This window comes from Elephas maximus, chromosome 23 (genome assembly GCF_024166365.1).
Source record: "Elephas maximus indicus isolate mEleMax1 chromosome 23, mEleMax1 primary haplotype, whole genome shotgun sequence".
NCBI lineage: Eukaryota > Metazoa > Chordata > Mammalia > Proboscidea > Elephantidae > Elephas > Elephas maximus.
Genome location: NC_064841.1, coordinates 46,619,577 through 46,643,854, shown reverse-complemented (window position 1 = coordinate 46,643,854; position 24,278 = coordinate 46,619,577). Strand labels below are relative to the sequence as shown.

Here is a 24,278-nt window from a genome sequence, read left to right as displayed (position 1 = left end):
GGATTTACCTATTTGAAAAATTCATTTTATTCAGATGTTTTTCTTAGATGAAAAAATTTTCCTCAATTTTCCCAATACAATATCAAAGCTGCTTTAATTATGTATCTCCACAACCTCTTTCTTTTGCTGACAGCATGTGATAGGTTACATCTTCAAGCTTTATACTTAAAAGCATACTCAAAAGAAAACAATGGATCTTTCAAACAAAGATGGCTCAATAACAAAGACTGGCTATTACACTGTGACATTTCTTACTCCCGTCAACATAGATGATACCTTTCTTCAATATTGACCACTTCTGGGGAATCACCAATTTGTTTTAAGTTCACATCATTCCCTTCCTGAATCTGTTTCGTCATTTTCTCCTGACATGATAAAATACCTTCTCCTAGAATAAAAATTAGGAACATTTTAGTTCAAGAAAAGCAGGTTAAAGTCTTAAAACTTGAGAATTTTACAAGTTACGATGCTAGAAAAAATTTTAATTATAAGTAATGTACGGCAAAGATTATAGAACTCTCAAGGATTTCCTTAATTTGATAAAGAAAAATTACAAATCCCTAATAAGACATTTGACATTTCTCAAAAGATTAATGCTATGAAAAAAAAGCGGGAGCTTTTCTAGATTAAAAAAGACTACAGTTATAAAAACTAAATGTAATGCATGAACTTGATTGGATTCTGGTTTTCAAAAAAACAGCTATAAAAAACATTTTTGGGGTAATGAGGAAATTCCAAAATGGACTGATATTAAAGAACTATTAGTTTACTTAGGTGTAACAATGTTGTGGTTATAAAGAGGAATGTCTTAATTTTTACTTGATGCATGCTGAAATATGTGGGAATTAAGTAACATAATGTGTACATACTACTTTCAATAAAATTGTTCACCAAAATATAAATGTAGACATAAATATACATATAGTCATAGATACATACATATAAAACAAAGTAAATATGGCAAAATATTAACTGTTAAGTCTAGGTGCAACTATCACATCTTGCATCTTTTCTAGATATCTGAAATCTTCCAAAATAAATAAAATGCTAGGGGAGCATACTGTTTAAAAAAGACAACTGACCTTTCCATACCAAAGAATTAACTCTAAATTAGAAATTAGGTATTATACGCAAAGGTGTCCAATTTTAAATAGTAAGTTACCTTTTCTTGTATTCTTCTGTAACTTAGATTACTCAAAAGAACACATTCATGAAAGCGTATTTCTAATATAAAAAATACTGGCAACAAAATCGTGTCCTACCATAAAGAACATTAAATATTGGTATATAATTTAACAAATAGCACACAGTCATTAAAATTGAAGTTATAAAGAATCTAGAACATACTAAAACCATTTCCAATGTTGAATAGGTAAAAAACATAGTATTGTTATATAACGTCAAAAAAAAAAAAAAAAAAGGCTGGAATACGACTTAAAAAAAAAAAAAGGACTAAAAGAAAATACACCAAAAGTGCTAAGAGAATTGAATTTTTTTAAACCATCAAACGCTGAGAGCCAGTTATATGCCAGGAACATTGGTAGGTGCTAGGAAGAGGTACAGTGGATGAACAAACCGAGTGTCTGGGTTAGCGCAGAATTTTTTTTATGAGTAGTAAATTCTACCAACCTATTTCTCAATTTTGATATTTTCTGTCATGTCTCCTCCCACCACCACCACCACCACCACACATACTTTAAAGCAACTCCAGGCTATTTCTAAGCTCTCGAGAAGTGGTACATGCAGAACTATTGCCTTCCTTTTTAAAGACCCCATGCTACAATCCAAAGTTTGAAGTCAGCCTGAGTATTGCTATCGTCCTTGTAAAGTCACAAATCCTATGCCCTGCTTTGGGTACAATTTAGGCTTGTGATTCCATAGCATGTACTTCTACTACAACCCGTTACTGTCAAGTCGATTCCAACTCATAGCAACCCTAGAGCACAGAGTAGAACTACCCCGTAGGGTTTCCAAGCCTGTAATCTTTACAGGAGCAGACTGCCAGGTCTTTACTCCTCTGCAGCAGCTGGGTGAGTTTGATCCGATGACCTACTGGTTAGCAGCCGAATGCTTAACCACTGTGCCATCAGAGCTCCTTGCACAGCATGTAGGATTTTACAATTAAGGCTATAATGGACAGGGGGAAAAATGCAGAAAGGATTCTTCTGTCTTGGAAAAACTTTGTAACACTGTTAAGTACAGAAGACAACTAACTCACCGGAAGCAGGGTGATGGTTTTCTTCCTTCAAATCATTTTCTTTCACAAGTGCTTCTTCACACTGTGCCCCACAAAACAAGCTGGGGAAGGCACCACTTTTTAAAGTTAAGACAAAATCTTGATTAGCAGTGCTACGGAAGTTGTTTTGTTCGTCAGATAAAATGTTGGAAGTGTGCATTTTTTCTTGAGTTTGATTCTGGTGAATAAATGATGATGAGAAGGACGTGGTTTTATCTACAGTAGCTGAATTACATGGAGATCTATACTCTTGGCTCTGATCATCAGGCAGTAGAGTTGAAGCTTGGAATCAAGAAACACAAAGCTGATGAGTTTTGCAACACTTTCTCTTCAGCATACCTGTGACTCCCACCCCAAAAATTATTCTCCAAAGTGATATTTTTTTCCTTAGTAGGAAACTGTGTTTAACAAAAACATGAAATTTAAAATTCCAAAATGAACTTCATATAATTTTACCTAAGAGATGTTTATACTACAGTGTGGATCCCTGGTGATGCAGTGGTTAAGAGTTCGGCTGCTAACCAAAAGGTCGGCAGCTGGAATCCACCAGCTGCACCTTGGAAACCCTATGAGGCAACTCTACTCTGTCCTATAGGATCACTAAGAGTCAGAATCAACTTGATGGCAACAGGTTATACTACAGTATATGTGCAGACAACCTGTACATGGTAGAGCTGCAGCTTTTCTTAACTCCAGAGGATGTTATTCACATTTCCATCTGAGAAAGCAACTATGCAGCCCTGGGACAGACACACAGCACTAATACAGATATTTACAAATGATCTGAATTGTTCCCTAAAGATCAATAATTGTTCTATGTCACAGCATATAAAAGTATTGTCTCTTTAGGCTACCATTAACATAGTTCCTTAGGTAGGGGAACTACAGTAGACTTTTACTTTTTGTATTTTTCTGTGTTTTCTAAATTTCCTGCGTTACTTTTTGTTTGTTTTGTTTTTTAAGTCTATGCTTTTGGAATAACCCAATAAACAGAGAGAAGATTCCCCGAAACAGTGGCCACAACTGTGATATACTTAAGAGGTTAGATGGCATCCTATCCATCCTGCCTGCTATCCCTTGAAATCCTGCTACTAGCCCTCTGTTCTCCCAGGCTGTCTCACCTAAATGTGGAAGACACAATAGGAAGTGCTTTATAAAAGGGCCACTGCCACTTATCATTTTGACCTCCTATCTAACTCACCCCCAGTACACAAACAAAAAACTAGAGAATCAAGCAGGGCCTCACTGAATATAGGTTTAATCTCCCTTCCTTTATAGCAATACCCTTCCCTCCTCAATATTTCTGACAAATGGTCATTCCACTTCAACCCGAAGATGTCTTTGATAAAAGCAGTTCTCAGCGTGTACTCTGCAGACCCCTGGGTGTCCCTGAGATACTTCCAGGGCACCCAAAAGGCCAAGATTATTTCATAATAGTATTAAGATAGCATTTGCCCTTTTCACTGTGTTGACATTTGCACTGATGGTACAAAAGCGATGCATAAAACTGCCAGCTCATTATCTCAAAGTATTATTTTATTAAATCTCACCCCTAAATGCATGCCTTTTTAATATTCTATGAGACAAAATGTACTTACCAAAATAAGGTTGTCTTAAGGAATCGACTTAACGGCAATGGGTTTGTTTTTTTTTTTGGTAAGGAAAAGCACTTGTGTAATTGTTTGAATTATAAGCTCACATAGCTGCTTTTTTCAAAGAACATTAGTTTTACTTGAAAGACTGAATGACAGGGGACATAGTTACAGATACTTCTTAGACATAACCAAATACCTTGTGAGATTGGTTTTCTGGGTTTGAACACTTAGGACCATAGTCTCATGGGACAATTTAGTTAAACAGCATAGCATAGTTCATAAAGTGTGTATCCTATATCCCAAAGGGATGAGTTGTGTTCAAAGTTTTTGAGTGGCCATCTAAGATTCAACTGTTGGTCTCTATTTGTCCAGAACAAAAGTGAAAGATGGAAACCAAAGACTCAGAAGAAAGGCTACAGGACTAATAGTCTACACAAACCACTGTGCCTCATCTACCCTGAGACCAGAAGAACTAGATAGTGTCTGGTTACCACTACCAACAGTTCTGCTCCTCGTCAAATAAATGAACCCTGATAGAACAGGAGAAAAACATGGAGCAGAACTCAAATTCTTAAAAAAAGTCCAGACTTACTGGACCAGTTGACACATGAGGACTTCCGGAGACTACTGCCCTGAGATAACTCTTTAAACCTTGAACAAAAATTATCCCTAGAGGTCACCTTTGACTTAAATAACAGATTGGCTCATAAAATAAAGATTATCACATATAAGTAATGAGCTCCTTTAAAATCATCTGCATGAAACCAAATGGTCAAAAATTTCTCTAAAACAAGGATGAGAAGGTAAGGGGACAGGGAAACTAGAGTACTGGAAATGGTACAACCAGAACAGAATGAATGAGAATGATGACATATGTGAAAAAGGTAACCAATACCACTGAATAATTTGTGCAGAAATTGTTAAATGTGAACCTAATTTACTGTGTGAACTTTAACCTTAAATACAATAAATTATTAAAAAAAAAAAGATTGAATGACAGATAAACTATGATTATTTAAACCTGAGTACATGACAGACATTTTCTCAAAAGTAAAACAAGTGAGCCAGTCACTTCAAGGAAAACAACTCACAGTGTTTAGTGCCAATGACAAATTGCAGCTTTCAAGTAAAAGTTGTAATGATGGAAATTTGCTATACTAGTGAATATAATTTTTTTATATTGTATAATGAAATATCTCAACATTTTGAAGACCTACATAACTCAGCAAACCATTATCTTCCCAACAACCAATGCATATTACCAAATCATGCAGGATAAGATTCATTAAAAATACCAAGATATCAGTATATATTTTAATGTAATAGATAATAAAACTTCATTAGTAGGATTTCAGAATTCATACAGGAAATAATTGCCTAGAAACAACCATATGTTGAGTTTTGGTGCAATATCCAAGAAAAATAACCACAATTATCTAAAAAAGATATTAAAATACTCCTCTCCGTTTTTCACATTCATATCCATGTGAGGTTGGATTTTTTTCCACATACTTCAATCAAAACAACATATCTCAATAGGCTGAATGCAGAAGTAAACAGAATCAGGTGAGTTTTTTTAAGCCAGAAGTTAAAAAGATTTTCACTAAATTTTTTTTGTTTTAGGAAATTTTTCATTAAAAATGTTATTTACACCACACTTTTTTTTTTCTTTTTTATTGAGCTTTAGGCGAAGGTTTACGGAGCAAATTACTCATTAAACAACACAGTTTTGTGACACTGGTTGCCAACCCTACAACATGTCAACACTCTCCCCTTCTTGACTTGGGGTTCCCCATTTCCACTAGTCTAGCTTTCCTGTCCTCTCCTGCCTTCTCAACCTTGCCCCTGGGTTAGTCTGCCCATTTAGTCTCACACACATGGCTGAGCTACGTGTGTTATTGTTTGTTTCGTGGGCCTGTCTAATCTTTGGCTGAAGGGTGAACCTCAGGAGTATCTTTAGTACTGAGTAAAAAGGGTGTCCAGGGGATATACTCTAGGGGTTTCTCCAGTCTCTGTCAGACCAGTACATCTGATGTTTGTGAGTTTGAATTTTGTTCTACATTTTTCTTCAGCTCTGTCTGGGACCCTCTGTTGTGATCCCTATCACAGCAGTCAGTGGTGGTAGCTGGGTACCATCTAGTTGTGCTGGACTCAGTGTGGTGGAAGCCGTGATAGTTGTGGTCCGTAAGTCCTCTGGATTAACCTTTCCCTTGTGTCCTGGTTTTCTTCATTCTCCCTTGCTCCAGGCAGGGTGGGACCAGTAGAGTATCTTAGATGGCTGCTTAAAAACTTTTAAGCTCACCACAGAAAATAAACTGTGTTATGCCAGTTAAGCTAGATGTCCCCGAGATAGTAAATTATTAATTTTTAAATTTCTCAGTTTTAATTTCTAATATAGTAGATATTGATACAGACCCTATAATAAAAGCTTTTAGAGATCTTCCATAACTTAAGAGTGTTAAGGGGTCCTGAGATGAAAAAAATTGAAAATCACTGCCCTAAAGCAATCTGTTCCATGACTGAATGGGGCTATTTCTCATATTAATAGCTTCAAAATCACCTCCCTGTCACTCTACCATGGTGTTATCTCTATCTCAAAATCTATCACAGGCTATTATTTAAGCGATCTTTATTATTCATTTTATGTACTCCATAAAGGAATCTAGAACATTCAAAAATGTCAACATACATCCACATGGTATCTATCTTTTCCAAGATAAAAATTTCCTCAACCATTGTACATTTGCTGAACTGTCTAACCACCACCTCCCTGTTTCCCACCTAGTCATACTTTGCATACTTATTTTCCAATAGCCTTTCCTCTCTGTGTGTTCAATGCCTAGCACAGTCTCTGAACAGAATGGGCACTTTCCTGATTTAGTAGTGTGTCTCTTAAAAGGTAGGACCAAGAAGCAAACACATTACTCCAAATCACAGGTTTTCAAACTATGGGACACATTCCATTAGTAATTTCATCACCAGATGAAATAGGTCATAGCCAACATTTTATAAAACAACATAGAATAGAATAGAACAGAAAATATCCTTTACATGTCAGAATGCTTTTGTTACTATGGAGTATAATCAACTTTCAAAGCCATTCCTTCAGATCACATTTCAACAGGTTTTTTTTTCCCCCTAATAAGGAACCACATCATGCTTTTTGTAAAAACATCTAACATACAATAAAAGAACACTGTCATCTGCTTCCACAAAATATTTTTGGTATGGCTGCCACACATACTTACCTTTATAGCCCCTGAACAGTTTTTCATGCACCAGGCAGCTGTAAACTAGTAGCCTTGAGCCAAATTTGGCTTCTGCTGGACATTTTTTTTTTTTCCAAATAAATGTGTATGCTTTTAAGCATGGCACACGCTCCAGCATGTCACAGTCCCCACTTGTCCCAATTATATTATGCTGCCACCATTTCACACATTTATCTGCCTGACCCTGAGAGATTACAGTTTATAACACATGACAAAGGTCGAAATAGCCTAAGAAGCAACTGAAGGTAAGAAATGTATGCAACTATGTATCACTGTACTAACTGAAGGGCCTGTATGAGAGAAAATACAAAAATACCTGGGAACCTATGTTGCTCAGGCACCATAGTAAGCAGCTTCTCTTGTTCTTCCATGAGTCTTTGTAGTTGCTCTAACTGTTGCTTCTTCAGTCGTTCCTGCTTCTTCTGCTGTACTTCCTTCAGCTTTTTAAAAATAAAATTAACCTTATTAATGCTACATTTCTTCATAGACCCTTGCTCCTTACATTTATCTTTAACCCTCCCACCTCCCTTTTTTTATTGTTTTAGAAGAACGTTTACAGAGCTAATTAGTTTCTCATTAAACAACACATACTGTTTTGTGACACTGGATGCCTACCCCACGACATGTCAACACTCTCCTCTTCTCGACCTTGGATTCCCCATTACCAGCTTTCCTGTCCCCTCCTGCCTTCTAGTCCTCTCACCTCCCTTTTCTTATCTTCCCTAATAAAGAGTTTCAAAGAGGGGTTCCTAACTAAATCTGCTACCAAAAATCTAAAGCCTAGTATCTTATGAAGGAAACCACGTCAATTATCTCAACAAAGAAACAGAAACACCCATATCAACCCTCTGATTCTTAAAGTAGGGTGAACAACTGTATGTTTATGATCATCAGCTTTTTCCCCCTAATATTTGACTGACCATTTCTAATTTAGTTTTTATCAAATGAGGCAACAACTTCAAGATACTAAGTGTTATATGCACATCTTACATATTTAAAGTTTTTTTAATGTTTCATATGCGATAAAGTGAAATTCTGGAATTCTGAGGAATTCAGAGTGAGGGGGAAGAAACCAGAGGACCTGGAATAGGTGACTTTCCAACATAAACAGCAGTAACACAAATACGTATCAGGTAATCTTGCTCTACCTGTTCCAGTTTTTTAAAAAGTGGGTCTTTATATGCCATTCCTTTGAATTCACTTGTAAGATCTAGGATAAAGTCATTTTTGTTATCTTCCCAGTGTCCAGGAACATCCTGACGTGCCACTATTTGTGGTTCATTTTTAGTTACAGAGAAGGCTGTATGTGTTTTGGATTTATCTGATTGTAGTTTATAAGAACTGTCAGTCTCCAATTTCTGTTCTTCGTGAAGTGAATCTTCTTCATTTATAAAGCTGAAGCTATTCGAAAACTGTGTAGCTTTAACAGGAAAACTGGTAGAAAGGTTCACAGCTGCTTGATTCTCTCCTTCTGCTTCCAAAATGGGAAATCCATGATTTAATATAACGCCAGCCCGAGAAGGATTGGTCATCCACTGAGCTAAGAAGTTCTGCCCATTGTTTAATTCCAAAGAGGCTGGCATCAGGAACATTTTAGTCCAAAGACAGCGTTATGTTAAAGTAATGGAAAAACTAGAAAAGCTACCGATTTCCAACACCTGTAGACAGATGATAACCAAGAAAAAATATTAAAGCTATTAGATATTTTACCCCAAACTACTCCAAATCTCAACCCAACATGAAAATATACCAAATACTTCATATACAAAAGATGCTAACAAAGCAAATGAGCATTAAGATACATACCTTTTGAAAAGTCTTAAACATCCAAACCAACTGGCTCAAATAACCTAAGATCCACCAAACAATAGTTTAGCTTAACTAGTAAAAAATGTCTGCCTTGAGCATCATGCTCTTTTGAGAACTATATATATGGGATCCAATTTATAACATCAACTTGAAAGAGTAGGTAAGTGCCTGGTGGGAGAGTGACAGTGAGCATATGCCAATGTGGAGGAACAACTCTGAAAAGGAGGGTGAGAATGACTACACAATTTTAAGAATGTAATCAACATCACTAAATGGTACATGTAGAGACCGTTCAATTGGTGTATGTTTTACTGTGCATATTCTCAACAACAACAAAATAATAATCTAAGATTCCTTCTAGTCCAGGGTGGGGCCAAGACAGTGGGGTAGTCAGACGCTTCCGGTGATCCCTCTTACAACAAAAACCAAAAAAAAACAAGTGAAGCGATTATATATATAAGCCAGGAGCCCTGAACATCTAAGGCAAAGTTAGAAAACAGACTGAGTGGCAGGGAGAGGGTAAGACAGCTCAGAAACAACGAGGAGTTGCAGGACCAGAATTGCCAGGAACCGTCAGGCACCACTCCCTGGAGCGACCACGACGGGGCTGGCTGTAGTGTTCCAGAGGACATGGTTTCCTCAGGGAGAGACAGCGAACTGCACAGCCTACTCACACCTCCAGAACCAGAGAACAACAGCGCTCTGGGCAAAAGCTAAGTACTTGCATTTATTTTACTGCACCCCCAGCCCCCAAGCCAGTTTCAGCAACTGTCGATTTCCCTGGGCCTGAGATAGGTCCTGCTGCGCACGCTGAGCCATTCTCCCAGCCTTGAAGAAGGAATAAGTTAAAAATTTAGGGAAAAGATAATCTGCCAGTTCCACTAAGCTGGGGTGCTCAGGACAGAAGCGGCTTTTGTCCAGGCACAAATGGTCCACAGACTTTGAATAACTTTCACCCCTGCATGGAACTGTGTGGGCCCATTTCTGGAGAACAGGCCCTTGTTGGCAGACCAACTGTTCCAGCAGTGCAGTGGGGAAGTGAGTGTTTGATGTTTGACACCGCTTTGCCTATTAAACAGGGTCCTCACCTACCCACGTCAGGGGCCTAAGGCCTGGTGGCTCCACCTATGTCACCTAGCCACCCGTGATGGGTCCACAGATAAGTGGTACCTCCCAGTCCTTACAACCAAAAGCATTGGGTGCCCATGGTCCAGCTGCAGAACCCACCCACCTGTGTACTCTAGAGAACAGGGATGTGCTTTCCTCACAGACACTCAGGAGACGGTTGTCAGCCCCCTACCTTGTTCAGAGCATGACCCCCTGCCGTAACCAAATACCTGTAACTACACCAATCACCTGTGCCCCTCTAAGACTGCAGGACAGAGCCTGTACCACACACTTGATGACCAAATACCTGGACACCTGCGCTGAATCCATACAAGAAAAATGAGTGGACTCCTAGGCTCATATACCTGGTAAACAGCTCTAGCCATCTGGTGACAGGACATTAGAGCTTAAAAGGTGCAAATAATGAAGCCAGATCACTCAAGCAGCCTATCTGGGGATATCAAAATAAAACAAAGCAAAAAGCTAGGATACAGTAAGCAAACATAAACTAATACAAAAACTTATAGATGGCTCGGAGACAACAGTCAATATAAAATCACATAAAGAAGAAGACTATGATGGCTTCAACAAGGTCTCAAAACCAAGAATCACGGAATCTTCCGGATGAAAGTGTCCTCCTGGAATTACCAGATGCAGAATACAAAAGATTAATACACAGAACTCTTCAAGTCATCAGGAATAAGATCAAGCAAAACGCAGAAGAAGCCAAGGAACACAGAGACAAAGCAGTTGAAGAAATTAAAAAGGTTATTCAAGACCCTAACAAAAAATTTAATAGGCTGCAAGAATTCACAGTGAGACAGCAATCAGAAATTCAGAAGATTAACAATAAAATTAGAAAATTAGACAATACAAAGTCAGAGGAGCAGAACTGAGGAACCAGAACGCAGAATTAGTGAGACTGAAGATAAAACACAGCACCAATGTATTCGAAGAAAAAAAAATTTTTTTTTTAAATAAAGAATCTCTAAGAATCGTGTGGGACTCTATCAAGAGAAATAACCTACAAGTAACTGGAGTACCAGAACACGGAGGGATACCAGAAAATACAGAGAGAACTGTTGAAGATTTGTTCATAGAAAACTTGCCTGATATCCTGAAAGATGAGAAGATATCTATCCAAGACGCTCACTGAACTCCACATAAGGTAGATCTCAAAAGAAAGTCATCAAGACATAACCAAACTTGCCAAAACCAAAGATAAACAGAGAATTTTAAGGGCAGCTAGGGATAAACAAAAAGTCACCTGCAAAGAAGAGTCAATAAGAATAAGCTCGGACTACTCAGCAGAAACCATGCAGGCAAGAGGCAATGGGATGACTTATATAAAACGCCGAAGGAAAAAAACTGCCAGCCAAGAATCATACATCCAGCAAAACTGTCTCTCAAATATGAAGACAAAGTTAGGACATTTCCAGATATACAGAAGTTTAGGGAATTCGTAAAAACCAAACCAAAACTATAAGAAATCCTAAAGGGTGTTCTCTGGTTAGTAAATCAATATCAGATATCAACCAAAGACTAGAACACAGGACAGAGCAACCAGATGTCAACCCAGATAGGGAAGTCACAAAAATAAATCAAGATTAAAAAAAAAAAAGCTCAAAACAGGGAAACTGTGATGTCATTCTGAAAAAGACAACATTAAAACAATAAAGAAACGTAGTCATAGATCTTTCATTTGGAAAGGAAGGCAAGGGGATATAAAGAAATAAAAGTGAGGCGAGGCCAAGATGGCTGACTAGGCAGAAGCTATCTCGGATCCCTCTTGCAACAAAGACTCGGAAAAACAAGTGAATCGATCACATACATGACAATCTACGAACCCTGACCATCAAACACAGATCTAAAGAGTTGACCTGAGTGACAGAGACTAGGAGCAAACCACCACAGGGAAGCAGCAACTGTTTTCGGAGCCTGAAGCCAGCGTCCCAGTCAGGAACCCATGGCGCTGGGCTTTGGACGGGGCGCGGGGGAGCTGGGCACAGCATCCTGAGATGGCACAAACACAGGACGCAGCCCTAGCGCCCAGAAATGACCTCAGGGGAAGCCCAGCCGGTGCACACAGGCAGCGCAGCGACGCGGCTGACAGGAGGAGAAGTCACCAGGAGACAGCGACTGGTTTTGGAGCCTAGAGTGCAACGTCCCAGCCAGGGAACCTTGGCGCTGGGCTCTGGAGTGGGAGCGGAGGAACTGACCACAGCTTCTGAGACAGCACAAACACAGGACGCTGGCTTGACCCTCGGAGGCAATCTCAACCCAGCCAACGCACACATGCTACATGCCCCCCGGGAATCTCAGATAAAACAGTCATCACCAAACAAGATAAGTAACTTTGTCCATATTCCGGGGTGCTACTCTCTCCTATTTATCTGAACCCCCCCTCCCCTTCCCAGGCGGCTTCATTAACATTGGAATTTCCTGAGCCAGAGAGTGAAGTGTGCTGCGGTTTTTCTTTTTCGTCTTTTCCTAACCCATTCTCCTGCCCTGAGAGAAGCAGGTACAAAAAACCCAGGGACCAAAAATCCTTCCCTAATTGGACTAAAAATACAGAACCAGCTCCACCCAAACATATGTGATCCACAGTCTTGGGCTTTTATCCCTACAGGGAACAAGATAGGATTATAATGCAAAGGCGATTCTGAGAGGGATCTGACTGTAATTGATTTAGCGGATTACTGGAAAGACAAGTTTTCCAGGTCTGGTATCTCTGCCTATTCAACACAGCCCTCACTGACCCACAACAAGGAACTGAGGGCTGAAGCTCCCCCCAGACACCTAGCCTCCTGCCTTAGGGGTCTAAGGAGGGTGACACCTACCAATCTGTAGAGGTACTTGCATTGGGGGCCTAAGGTACACCTGCAGAGCCCACCCACCAAAGTGCTTTAGGAATAGAGACACTCCTACCTCACTGGCACTTGAGGGAAGCCTGTCAGCATCCTGCCCCCTCGTGGAGTGTGAACCCCTGCTGCTACTAGAATCTGGTGCACACAACTATCACCACTACTTCTCTAGGTGGATAGGTGACAGTCTGCACCACACACTTGATGACCCAAAATCAGATTCTACTCAAGAATAGTGAATGGACTCTTAGGCATATATATCTGGTAACAGCCCAAACCAGCTGGTAATAGCACATAAGTGATACAAGGGCTGCAACAATCAAGACAGCGCAATCTAGTAGCCCATCTACGTAGACTGAAAGAAAACAAAACAAGATAAGACTCAGTGAGCAAATACAAAATAAATCACTACAATATCTTAGAGATGGCTCGGAGACAGCAGTCGACATCAAACCACATACAGAAGCAGACCATGATTGCTTCTACAACTCCCCAAACTAAAGAATCAAAATCTTTCCCAAATGAAGATACAATCCTGGAATTGCCAGATGCAGAATATAAAAAAACTAATATACAGAATGCTTCAAGACATCAGGAATGACCTCAGAAATGAAATAAGGCAATCTACAGAAAAAGCCAAGGAACACACTGATAAAGCAGTTGAAGAAATCAAAAAGATTATTCAGGAACATAGTGGAAAAAATAATAAGCTGCAAGAATCCACAGAGAGACAGCATTCAGAAATTCAAAACATTAACAGTAAAATTACAGAATTAGACAACTCAATACGAAGTCAGAGAAGCAGACTCAAGCAACTTGAATGCAGGGTGGTGGATCTGGAGGACAAGGCAACTGACACCAATATAGCTGGAAAAAAAAAACAGATAAAAGAATTTAAAAAATTGAAGAAACCCTAAGAATCATGTGCGACTCCATCAAGAAGAATACCTTGCGTGTGACTGGAGTCCCAGAACAGGGAGGGATAACAGAAAACACAGAGAGAATAGTTGAAGATCTGTTGGCAGAAAACTTTCCTGACATCATGAAACACGAAAGGATATCTATCCAAGATGCTCATCGAACCCCATATAAGACTGACGCAAAAAGAAAATCACCAAGACATATTATCATCAAACTTGCCAAAACCAAAGATAAAGAGAAAATTTTAAAAGCAGCCAGGGATAAAAGAAAGGTCTCCTACAAAGGAGAATCAATAAGAATAAGTTCAGACTACTCAGCAGAAATCATGCAGTCAAGAAGGCAATGGGATGACATATATAGAGCACTGAAGGAGAAAAACTGCCAGCCAAGGATCATATATCCAGCAAAACTCTCTCTCAGATATGAAAGCGAAATTAAAACATTTACAGATAAACACACGCTTAGAGAATTTGCAAAAACCAAACCAAAGCTACAAGAAATACTAAAAGAAATTGTTTGGTCAGAAAACCAGTAATATTAGATACCAGCACAACACAAGGTCACAGAACAGAACATCCTGATATCAACTCAAATAGGGAAATCACAAAAACAAATTAAGATTAATTTCAAACAGAAAAAAACGCTCAAAACAGGGAATCACTGAAGTCAATATGTAAAAGATCACAATAATCAAAAAGAGGGACTAAATACAGGAGGCACTGAACTGCCATATGGAGAGGGAAACAAGGTGATATAGGACCAAACCAGTTAGGTTTTTACTTAGAAAAATAGGGGTAAATATTAAGGTAACCACAAAGAGGTATAACAACTCCATAACTCTTAATGAAAACCAAGGAAAACGTAACGACTCAACATAAAGTCCAACACTACGAAAATAAGGATCTCACAATTTACTAAGAAAAACGTCTCAGCACAAAAAAGTGGAAAAATGAAATTGTCAACAACACACATAAAAAGGTATCAAAATGACAACACTAAACACTTATTTATCTATAATTACGCTGAATGTAAATGGACTAAATGCACCAATAAAGAGACATAGAGTCTCGGACTGGATAAAGAAACACGATCCGTCTATATGCTGCCTACAAGAGACACACCTTAGACTTAGAGACACAAACAAACTAAAACTCAAAGGATGGAAAAAAATATATCAAGCAAACAATAAGCAAAAAAGAAGAGGAGTAGCAATATTAATTTCTGACAAAATAGACTTCAGACTTAAATCCACCACAAAGGATAAAGAAGGACACTACATAATGACTAAAGGGACAATAGACCAGGAAGATATAACCATATTAAATATTTATGCACCCAATGACAGGGCTGCAAGATACATAAAACAAACTTTAACAAAACTGAAAAGTGAGATAGACACCTCCACAATTATAGTGGGAGACTTCAACACACCACTTTCGGAGAAGGACAGGACTTCCAGTAAGAAGCTCAATAGAGACACTGAAGACCTAATTGCTACAATCAACCAACTTGACCTCATAGACTTATACGGAACACTTCACTCAACAGCTGCGAAGTACACTTTTTTTTTCTAGCACACATGGAACATTCTCTAGAATAGACCACATATTAGGTCATAAAACAAACCTTTGCAGAATCCAAAACATCAAAATATTACAAAGCATCTTCTCAGACCATAAGGCCATAAAAGTGGAAATCAATAACAGAAAAATTAGGGAAAAGAAATCAAATACTTGGAAACTGAACAATACCCTGCTGAAAAAAGACTGGGTTATAGAAGACATTAAGGAGGGAATAAAGAAATTCATAGAATGCAACGAGAATGAAAATACTTCCTATCAAAACCTCTGGGACACAGCAAAAGCAGTGCTCAGAGGTCAATTTATATCAACGAATGCACACATACATAAAGAAGAAAAAGCCAAAATCAGAAAACTGTCCCTACAGCTTGAACAAATAGAAACTGAGCAACAAAAGAATCCATCAGGCACCAGAAGAAAACAAATAATAAAAATTAGAGCTGAACTAAATGAATTAGAGAACAGAAAAACAATTGAAAGAATTAACAAAGCCAAAAGCTGGTTCTTTGAAAAAATTAACAACATTGATAAACCACTGGCCAGACTGACTAAAGAAATACAGGAAAGGAAACAAATAACCCAAATAAGAAACAAGATGGGCCACATCACAACAGACCCAACTGAAATTAAAAGAATCATTTCAGATTATTACAAAAAATTGTACTCTAACAAATTTGCACACCTAGAAGAAATGGATGAATTCCTAGAAAAACACTACCTACCTACCTAACACAATCAGAAGTAGAACAACTAAACAGACCCATAACAAAAAAAGAGATTGAAAAGGTAATCAAAAAACTTCCAACAAAAAAAAAGCCCTGGCCCAGATGGCTTTACTGCAGAGTTCTACTGAACTTTCAGAGAAGAGTTAACACCACTACTACTAAAGGTATTCCAAAGCATAGAAAATGAGGGAATACTACCTAACTCATTCTATGAAGCCACCATATCCCTGACACCAAAACCAGGTAAAGACATCAAAAAAGAAGAAAATCACAAACCTATATCCCTCATGAACATATATATCCCTCATGAACATAGATGCAAAAATCCTCAACAAAATTCTAGCCAACAGAATTCAACAACATATCAAAAAAATAATCCACCACAACCAAGTGGGATTTATACCAGGCATGCAAGGCTGGTATAATATTAGAAAAACCATTAATGTAATCCATCATATAAATAAAACAAAAGACAAAAAACACATGATCTTATCAATTGATACAGAAAAGGCATTTGACAAAGTCCAACACCCATTTTTGATAAAAACTCTCAGCAAAATAGGAATTGAAGGAAAATTCCTCAACATAATAAAGGGCATCTGTACAAAGCCAACATCACTCTAAATGGAGAGAGCCTGAAAGCATTTCCCTTGAGAACGGGAACCGGACAAGGATGCCCCTTATCACCGCTCTTATTCTACATTGTGCTAGAGGTCCTAGCCAGAGCAATTAGGCTAGAGAAAGAAATAAAGCGCATCCAGATTGGCAAGGAGGAAGGAAAATTATCTCTATCTGCAGATGGCATGATCTTATACACAGAAAACCCTAAGAAATCCTTCAGAAAACTACTGAAACTAAGAGAAGAGTTTGGCAGAGTCTCAGGTTATAAGATAAACATACAAAAATGACTTGGATTCCTCTACATCAACAAAAAGAACATCGAAGAGGAAATCACCAAATCAATACCATTCACAGTAGCCCCCGAGAAGATAAAATACTTAGGAATAAATCTTACCAAAGATGTAAAAGACCTATACAAAGAAAACCACAAAGTACTACTGCAAGAAACTAAAAAGGACCTACGTAAGTGGAAAAACATACCTTGCTCATGGATAGAAGAGTTAACATAGTAAAAAATGTATATTCTACGAAAAGCCATCTGTACATACAATGCACTTCTGATCCAAATCCCAATGACATTTTTTAATGTGATGGAGAAACAAATCACCAACTTCATATGGAAGGGAAAGAAGCCCCGGATAAGTAAAGCATTACTGAAAAAGAAGAACAAAGTGGGAGGCCTCACTCTACCTGATTTTAGAACATATTATACAGGCACAGTAGTCAAAACAGCCTGGTATGGTACAACAATGGGCACACAGACCAAGGGAACAGAATTGACAACCCAGATATAAATCCATCCACATATGAGCAGCTGATATTTGACAAAGGACCAGGGTCAGTTAATTGGGGAAAAGATAGTCTTTTCAACAAATGGTGCTGGCATAACTGGATATCCATTTGCAAAAAAATGAAACAGGACCCATACCTCACACCATGCACAAAAACTAACTCCAACTGGATCAAAGACCTAAACATAAAGACTCAAACGATAAAGATCATGGAAGAAAAAAGAGGGACAACGTTCGGGGCCCTAATACAAGGCATAAACAGAATACAAAACATTACCAAAAATGACGAAGAGAAACCAGATAATTGGGAGCTCCTAAAAATCAAACACCTATGCTCCTCTAAAGACTTCACCAAAAGAGTAAAAAGACCACCTACAGATTGGTAAAAAATTTTCAGCTATGACATCTCGGACCAGCGCCTGATCTCTAAAATCTATATGATTCTGTTAAAACTCAACCACAAAAAGACAAACAACCCAATCAAAAAGTGGGCAAAAAGATATGAACACGCACTTCACTAAAGAAGATATTCAGGCAGCTAACAGATACATGAGAAAATGCTCTTGATCATTAGCCATTAGAGAAATGCAAATTAAAACTACGATGAGATTCCATCTCACTCCAACAACGCTGGCATTAATCCAAAAAACACAAAATAATAAATGTTAGATAGGTTGCGGAGAGATTGGAACTCTTACACACTGCTGGTGGGAATGTAAAATGGTATAACCAGTTTGGAAATCTATCTGGCGTTTTCTTAAAAAGTTAGAAATAGAACTACCATACAACCCAGAAATCCCACTCCTCGGAATATACTCTAGAGAAATAAGAGCCTTTACACGAACAGACACAGGCACACCCATGTTTATTGCAGCTCTGTTTACAATAGCAAAAAGCTGGAAGCAACCAAGGTGTCCATCAACGGATGAATGGTTAAATAAATTGTGGTATATTCACACAATGGAATACTACGCATCGATAAAGAACAGTGACGAATCTGTGAAACATTTCATAACATGGAGGAACCTGGAAGGCATTATGCTGAGCGAAATTAGTCAGAGGCAAAAGGACAAATATTGTATAAGACCACTATTATAAGATCTTGAGAAATAGTATAAACTGAGAAGAACACATTCTTTTGTGGTTACGAGGAGGGGGAGGGAGGGTGGGAGAGGGTTATTTACTGATTAGTTAGTAGATAAGAACTACTTTAGGTGAAGGGAAGGACAATACTCAATACACGGAAGGTCAGCTCAACTGGACTGGACCAAAAACAAAGAAGTTTCTGGGATAAACTGAATGCTTCAAAGGTCAGCGGAGCAAGGGAGGGGGTTTGGGGACTATGGCTTAAGGGGACTTCTAAGTCAATTGGCAAAATAAATTCTATTATGAAAACATTCTGCATCCCACTTTGAAATGTGGCGTTTGGGGTCTTAAATACTAACAAGCGGCCATCTAAGATGCATCAATTGGTCTTAACCCACCTGGATCAAAGGAGAATGAAGAACACCAAGGCCACATGATAACTATGAGCCCAAGAGACAGAAAGGGCTACATGAACCAGAGACTTATATCATCCTGAGACCAGAAGAATTAGATGGTGCCCAGCCACAACGGATGACTGCCCTGACAGGGAGCACAACAGAGAACCCCTGAGGGAGCAGGAGATCAGTGGGATGCAGACCCCAAATTCTCATAAAAAGACCAGACGTAATGGTCTGACTGAGACTAGAAGAATCCCAGCGGTCATGGTCCCCAGACCTTCTGTTGGCCCAGGACAGGAACCATTCCCGAAGACAACTCATCAGACATGGAAGGGACTGGACAATGGGTTGGAGAGAGATGCTGATGAAGAGTGAGCTACTTGTATCAGGTGGACACTTGAGACTGTGTTGGCATCTCCTGTCTGGAGGGGAGATAGGAGTGTAGAGGAGGGTTAGAAACTGGCAAAATCGTCACAAAAGGAGAGACTGGCAGGTGGGAGCGGGCTGACTCATTAGGGGGAGAGTAAGTGGGAGTATAGAGTAAGGTGTACATAAGCTTATATGTGACTGACTTGATTTGTAAACTTTCACTTAAAGCACAATAAAAATTATTAAAAAAAGAAATAAAAGTTAGGTTTAAACTTAAGATTCCTTCTAGTCCAAGCATTCAATTACTGATGATTTGATACAAGTGAGAAATCAGTTGACCTTAACTATGGGAGCTAAAACACCTTCTAAGTTATTTAATTACCAAAAAAAAAAACCAGTATCAATATCAGATATTACTCATATGTAGCACTTTCATGCTTCTGTCCCTAGTCTGGCATTGCTTCTCTGCCCATCTAGGGAGCCTATGTTCTCCACAGTTCCACAAGAAAAATCACCCTGCCCCCCACCATGGGCCTCCTGCCTTCAAGGGTGATAGAAAGTGTTCTTTTTCTAGGTCATGATTCACTGGTGTATACAAATTTAGGGAATACACTTAAGATTAGTGCTCTTTACTGGGTATATGGCATTCCTGAATAATTCTTTAAATCTGTTTTAAGTAAAGTAATTCTAATTGTTTTTCAGTAAACTACAAGGAAGAGCTTTCCCTTTAAGATCAGGAATAAGACAAGGATGCTCACTCTTACCACTGTTATTCGATATTGTTTCAGAAGTCCTAGCCAAAGCAATTAGGCAAGAAAAAGATATAAGACCTATCTAAATCAAGAACGGAATCCCTGGTGGTGTAGTGGCTAAGTGCTAAGGCTGCTAACCAAGAGGTTGGCAATTCAAATCCGCCAGGTGCTCCTTGGAAACTCTATGGGGCAGTTCTGTTCTATTGTACAGAGTAGCTGTGAGTTGGAATCGACTCAATGGCAGTGGGTTTGTTTTCTTACAGTTTAAATCAAGAAAAAAGAAGTAAACTATTCCTAGTCACAGATGACATGATCCTAAATATAGAAAATCTCAAAGAATCCACAATAAAAGCTAATAGAGCTAATAAATGAATTCAACAAAGTGGTAAGGTACAAGATCAACACACAAAAATCAGCTGGGCTTCTACAGAACAGCAATGAGCAATCTGAAAAAGAAATTAACAATTCCCTTTACAACAGCATCTAAAAGAATAAAACACCTAAGAATAAATTTAACCAGGAAGGTGAAAGACTTGTAAACTGAAAACTATAAAACGCTGCTGAAAAAATTAAGGAAGATCTAAATAAATGGACCACAACCTGTCTGTCAGTTTGTTGTACTACAGTGACATGTGTACTGCTGTAATGCTGGAAGCAATGCCACCGGTATTTCAAATACCAGTAGGGTCACTCATGGTGGGTAAAGCTACCAAACTAAAATAGACTGAAAGAAAGGCCTGGCTTATCTATTTTTGAAAATCAGTCAATGAAAACCTTATGGATCACAACAGAACGCTGCCCAAATGGCTTGCTTTGGACACATCATCCATCAAAAGGGATCATCGCTTGAGGAGGACATCATGTTTGATGAAGAGGGCCAGCAAGGGCAAGAAAGACCTCTGGTGAGATGGACTGGCACAACAGCGGTAATGATGGACTTGAACATGCCAGAGATCATGAGGATGACACAGGACTGGGCAATGTTTCATTCTGTTGTACATAAAGTCACCGTGAGTTGGGAGTTGACTCAACAGCAGCCATCTATCTAACAAAATGGAAAGACATTCCATCTTCATGGATTGGAAGACTCAATATTGTGAAGATGTCAACTCTACTCAAAGCAATTTATAGATTCAACATAATACCTATCAAAATTCCAGCAGCCTTCTTTTCAGAAATGGAAAAGCCAATCCTCACATTTACCTGGAATTGTAAGAGGCCTCAAATAGCCAAAGCAATCCTAGAAAAGAACAAAGTAAGAGGACTCACATTTCCCAATTTCAAAACATACTATAAGGCTACAATAATTCAAATAGTCTGGTACCAGTCCAATGACAGACACATGTAACATGGACTAGAATTAAGAATCCAGAAATAACTGATTTCAGCAAGGGTGCTAAGTTCATCCAGTGGGGAAAGAACAGGCTCTTCAATAAATGGAGCTGGGACAACTGGATCTCCACATGTAAAATAATGAAGCTGGATCCATATTTCACACCACATATCAAAATTAACTCAAAATGTATCAAAAACCTGAATGTAAGAACTAAAACCATAAAATTCTTGAAAAAAACATACAAGCGATTCTTCAGGAGCGAGCTTTTAACAACAAATTTTTTCATATACAAAAAAAAAAGCACACACAAAAGAAGACAAAACGGATAAACTGAACTTTATAAAAATTTAAAACATCTGTGCACCAAAGAACTTTTATCAACAAAGTGAAGACACAATCTACAGATTGTGAGAAAATATTTGGGAATAACATATATGACAAGGGTTTAATATCCAGGACTATAAAAAGAACTCCTACAACACAACAACAAAAAGACAACCCAATCTAAAAACGGGCAAAGGACTTGAATAGCCATTTCACTAAAAAAGATATACAGATGGCCAATAAGCAAATGAAAAGATGCTCAAATCCTTATCCATTAAAAACATGCTGCCATGGAGTCGATTCCGACTCATAGCGACCCTACGTGACAGAGTAGAACTGCCCCAAAGAGTTTCCAAGGAGCATCTGGTGGATTTGAACTGCCTACCTTCTGGTTAGCAGCTGGAACTCTATACCACCAGGGTTTCCCTTTATCCATTAAGGAAATGCAAATCAAAACCACAATGAGATACCACCTCACTCCCACTAGGATGGCTGTTATCAAAATATTAAGCGTTGGCAAGGATGTGGTGAAACCGGAACCCCCATCCATTGCCAGTAGGATTGTAAAATGGTGCAGCCGCTGCGAAAAAGCATGACAGTTCCTCAAAAAGTTAAACATAGAGCTACCAGATGATCCACAATTCTACTCCTAGTATATACTCAATGGCCTGGAAAGCAAGAGTCAAACAGATTCTCGTACACCAACGTTCACTGCAGCACTCTTCACAATAGCCAAAAGGCAGAAACAATCTACAAGTTCAACTACAGATGAAGTGATCAACACAATGTAGTATATACATACAATGGAATAAATTAGCCATAAAGCGAAATGAAGTCCTCATACATGCTACAACATGGATGAACCTTGAAAACATCATGCTGAAAGAGGTCAGGCACGAAAGGACAAATACTGTATGAACCACTTACATGAAATATCCAGAATAGGCAAATGTACAGAGACCAAAATTTAATAGTGGTTACCAGTGGTGAGAGGAAGGTGGGTATTTCTTAGGGGGCACTGAGCTTCTGTTCAGGGTAATGGAAAAATTTGGAAACAGATAATGGTGATGGTTGCACATGATGAACATAACTAATGTCAATGAAACTCTACATGTAAAAAATGTTGAATTGGCAAATGTTTTATTATATACATTTCACAATAATTTCTTAAATATTTTTGAGATAATTTAAAAAAAAAAAGAAAAACTAGAAAAGTTCCCCACTAGACTAATACATTCTGGTTATAACATTGTGACAGGGCATCTGCGTCTTTCTCCCACTTAAAGAAAAAGAAAATTCCACACCTTCATTTCAGTATCATGTTTATGATCTTAAAAATGTGTTAATGTCAGCATTAAATATAAAAATACTGTTTTACCTCAATCTGCTATTCATTTTTTATATTAAGCCCTTTTATAAAGGAAGAATTTACAGCAAAAAAATGCCTCGATAGAATTAGACTCTAGCTTTTACAGATATCAAAATCCTACTGAAGTAAACTGTCAGTCTTGACCCTCTATATAAACGTTCTTAAAACCATTTTAAAGGAAAAAAAAAAAAAAGATAAACTCTCCGCACCCTAAGGGAAAAAAAGGCCCTGAAAAGTAAACGGTGCAGGAAGTTCAGTTTGCCAAAATAAAACACTTCCTTCAAAGCCTTATTACTCCTCAAATGCCACGAATCTATAACGAAACTTTAAAACAGAAGCACTTTACAGGGATGAAACCGATGGGCCCAAAGGACAAAAAGCAAACGCCACCTAAACTCTCTTTTCCAACGCGTTTAAACAATACCTCCAAGTCAAGCCAAAACCACAAGACAGTGAGACCCGCCTGAAAGGCAGGCTTCTAAGGCTCCCCGAAGAAACAACAGCGTTAACCTGTGATAGACATTAAACTGGTATTTCCCGCGGCCCGCCGACCACCCTGTTTCCCCACCTGCGTTCCCTCTGCCAAGCCAGCCCGAACCCCGAGACCCGTCAGCCCTATCCCCGGCCCCCGTAGCCCACCTACAACCGCCGAGCGCCCCCTCACCGGTCTGTATGCCCGCTCCCACACCAGCGCTTTTACCAACTCGCGCCGCATTTACGATCGAGTCGCCGCAGCCGCTGCCCTGACGACCCCGCCAAACCCGAGGGCTCCTGGGAAGTGTAGTTATCGCCGGGTCTTCCACGCTCGGGCTGGCACCGCCGGACCTATGCAAACTACAACTCCCAGCGGCACCACGGGCCAAGGACGTCAGCGAGAACCTTGCTGCGCGGCGCCTCCGCCCGAACCGCGGGCAACTGGCTGGGATGTTGCTCTGTCGGCGGGGGCATGGGCGTTCACCGTGGAGGGCCCAAGACTAACGCTCCTGGGTCCCTTTGAAATGAAGGGTAGGCCCTACACGTGGAGTAAATCTTTACGTTCCTCGCAAACTGGGCGCACAGAGACCCAGCGCGCACAACTTAAAGGCTTTTTTTTGTTGTTTGCTGTTTGCGAACGGTCGGTTTGGGT

General features: G+C 39.1%; 1 protein-coding gene across 7 annotated transcripts in view; it reads right to left on the bottom strand.

The window, feature by feature from the left end:
• Positions 1-23,926, bottom strand: part of CENPJ (centromere protein J) — an 82,609-nt gene extending 58,683 nt beyond the window's left edge. For 2 of the 7 annotated variants that reach the window (XM_049867553.1, XM_049867556.1), the window contains exons 1-5: positions 23,817-23,926; positions 8,249-8,758; positions 7,417-7,540; positions 2,219-2,518; positions 277-388 (exon numbers count right to left, since the gene is read on the bottom strand). In XM_049867553.1, coding sequence (XP_049723510.1) covers positions 277-388; positions 2,219-2,518; positions 7,417-7,540; positions 8,249-8,692 — 980 coding nt within the window. In that variant the 5' untranslated portion in view covers positions 8,693-8,758; positions 23,817-23,926. Of the gene's footprint in view, positions 1-276; positions 389-2,218; positions 2,519-7,416; positions 7,541-8,248; positions 8,759-23,791 lie in introns of all 7 variants that reach the window. The other 5 variants (XM_049867557.1, XM_049867559.1, XM_049867554.1 and 2 more) reach the window with 4 other exon arrangements.
• Positions 23,927-24,278: the final 352 nt, after the last annotated feature.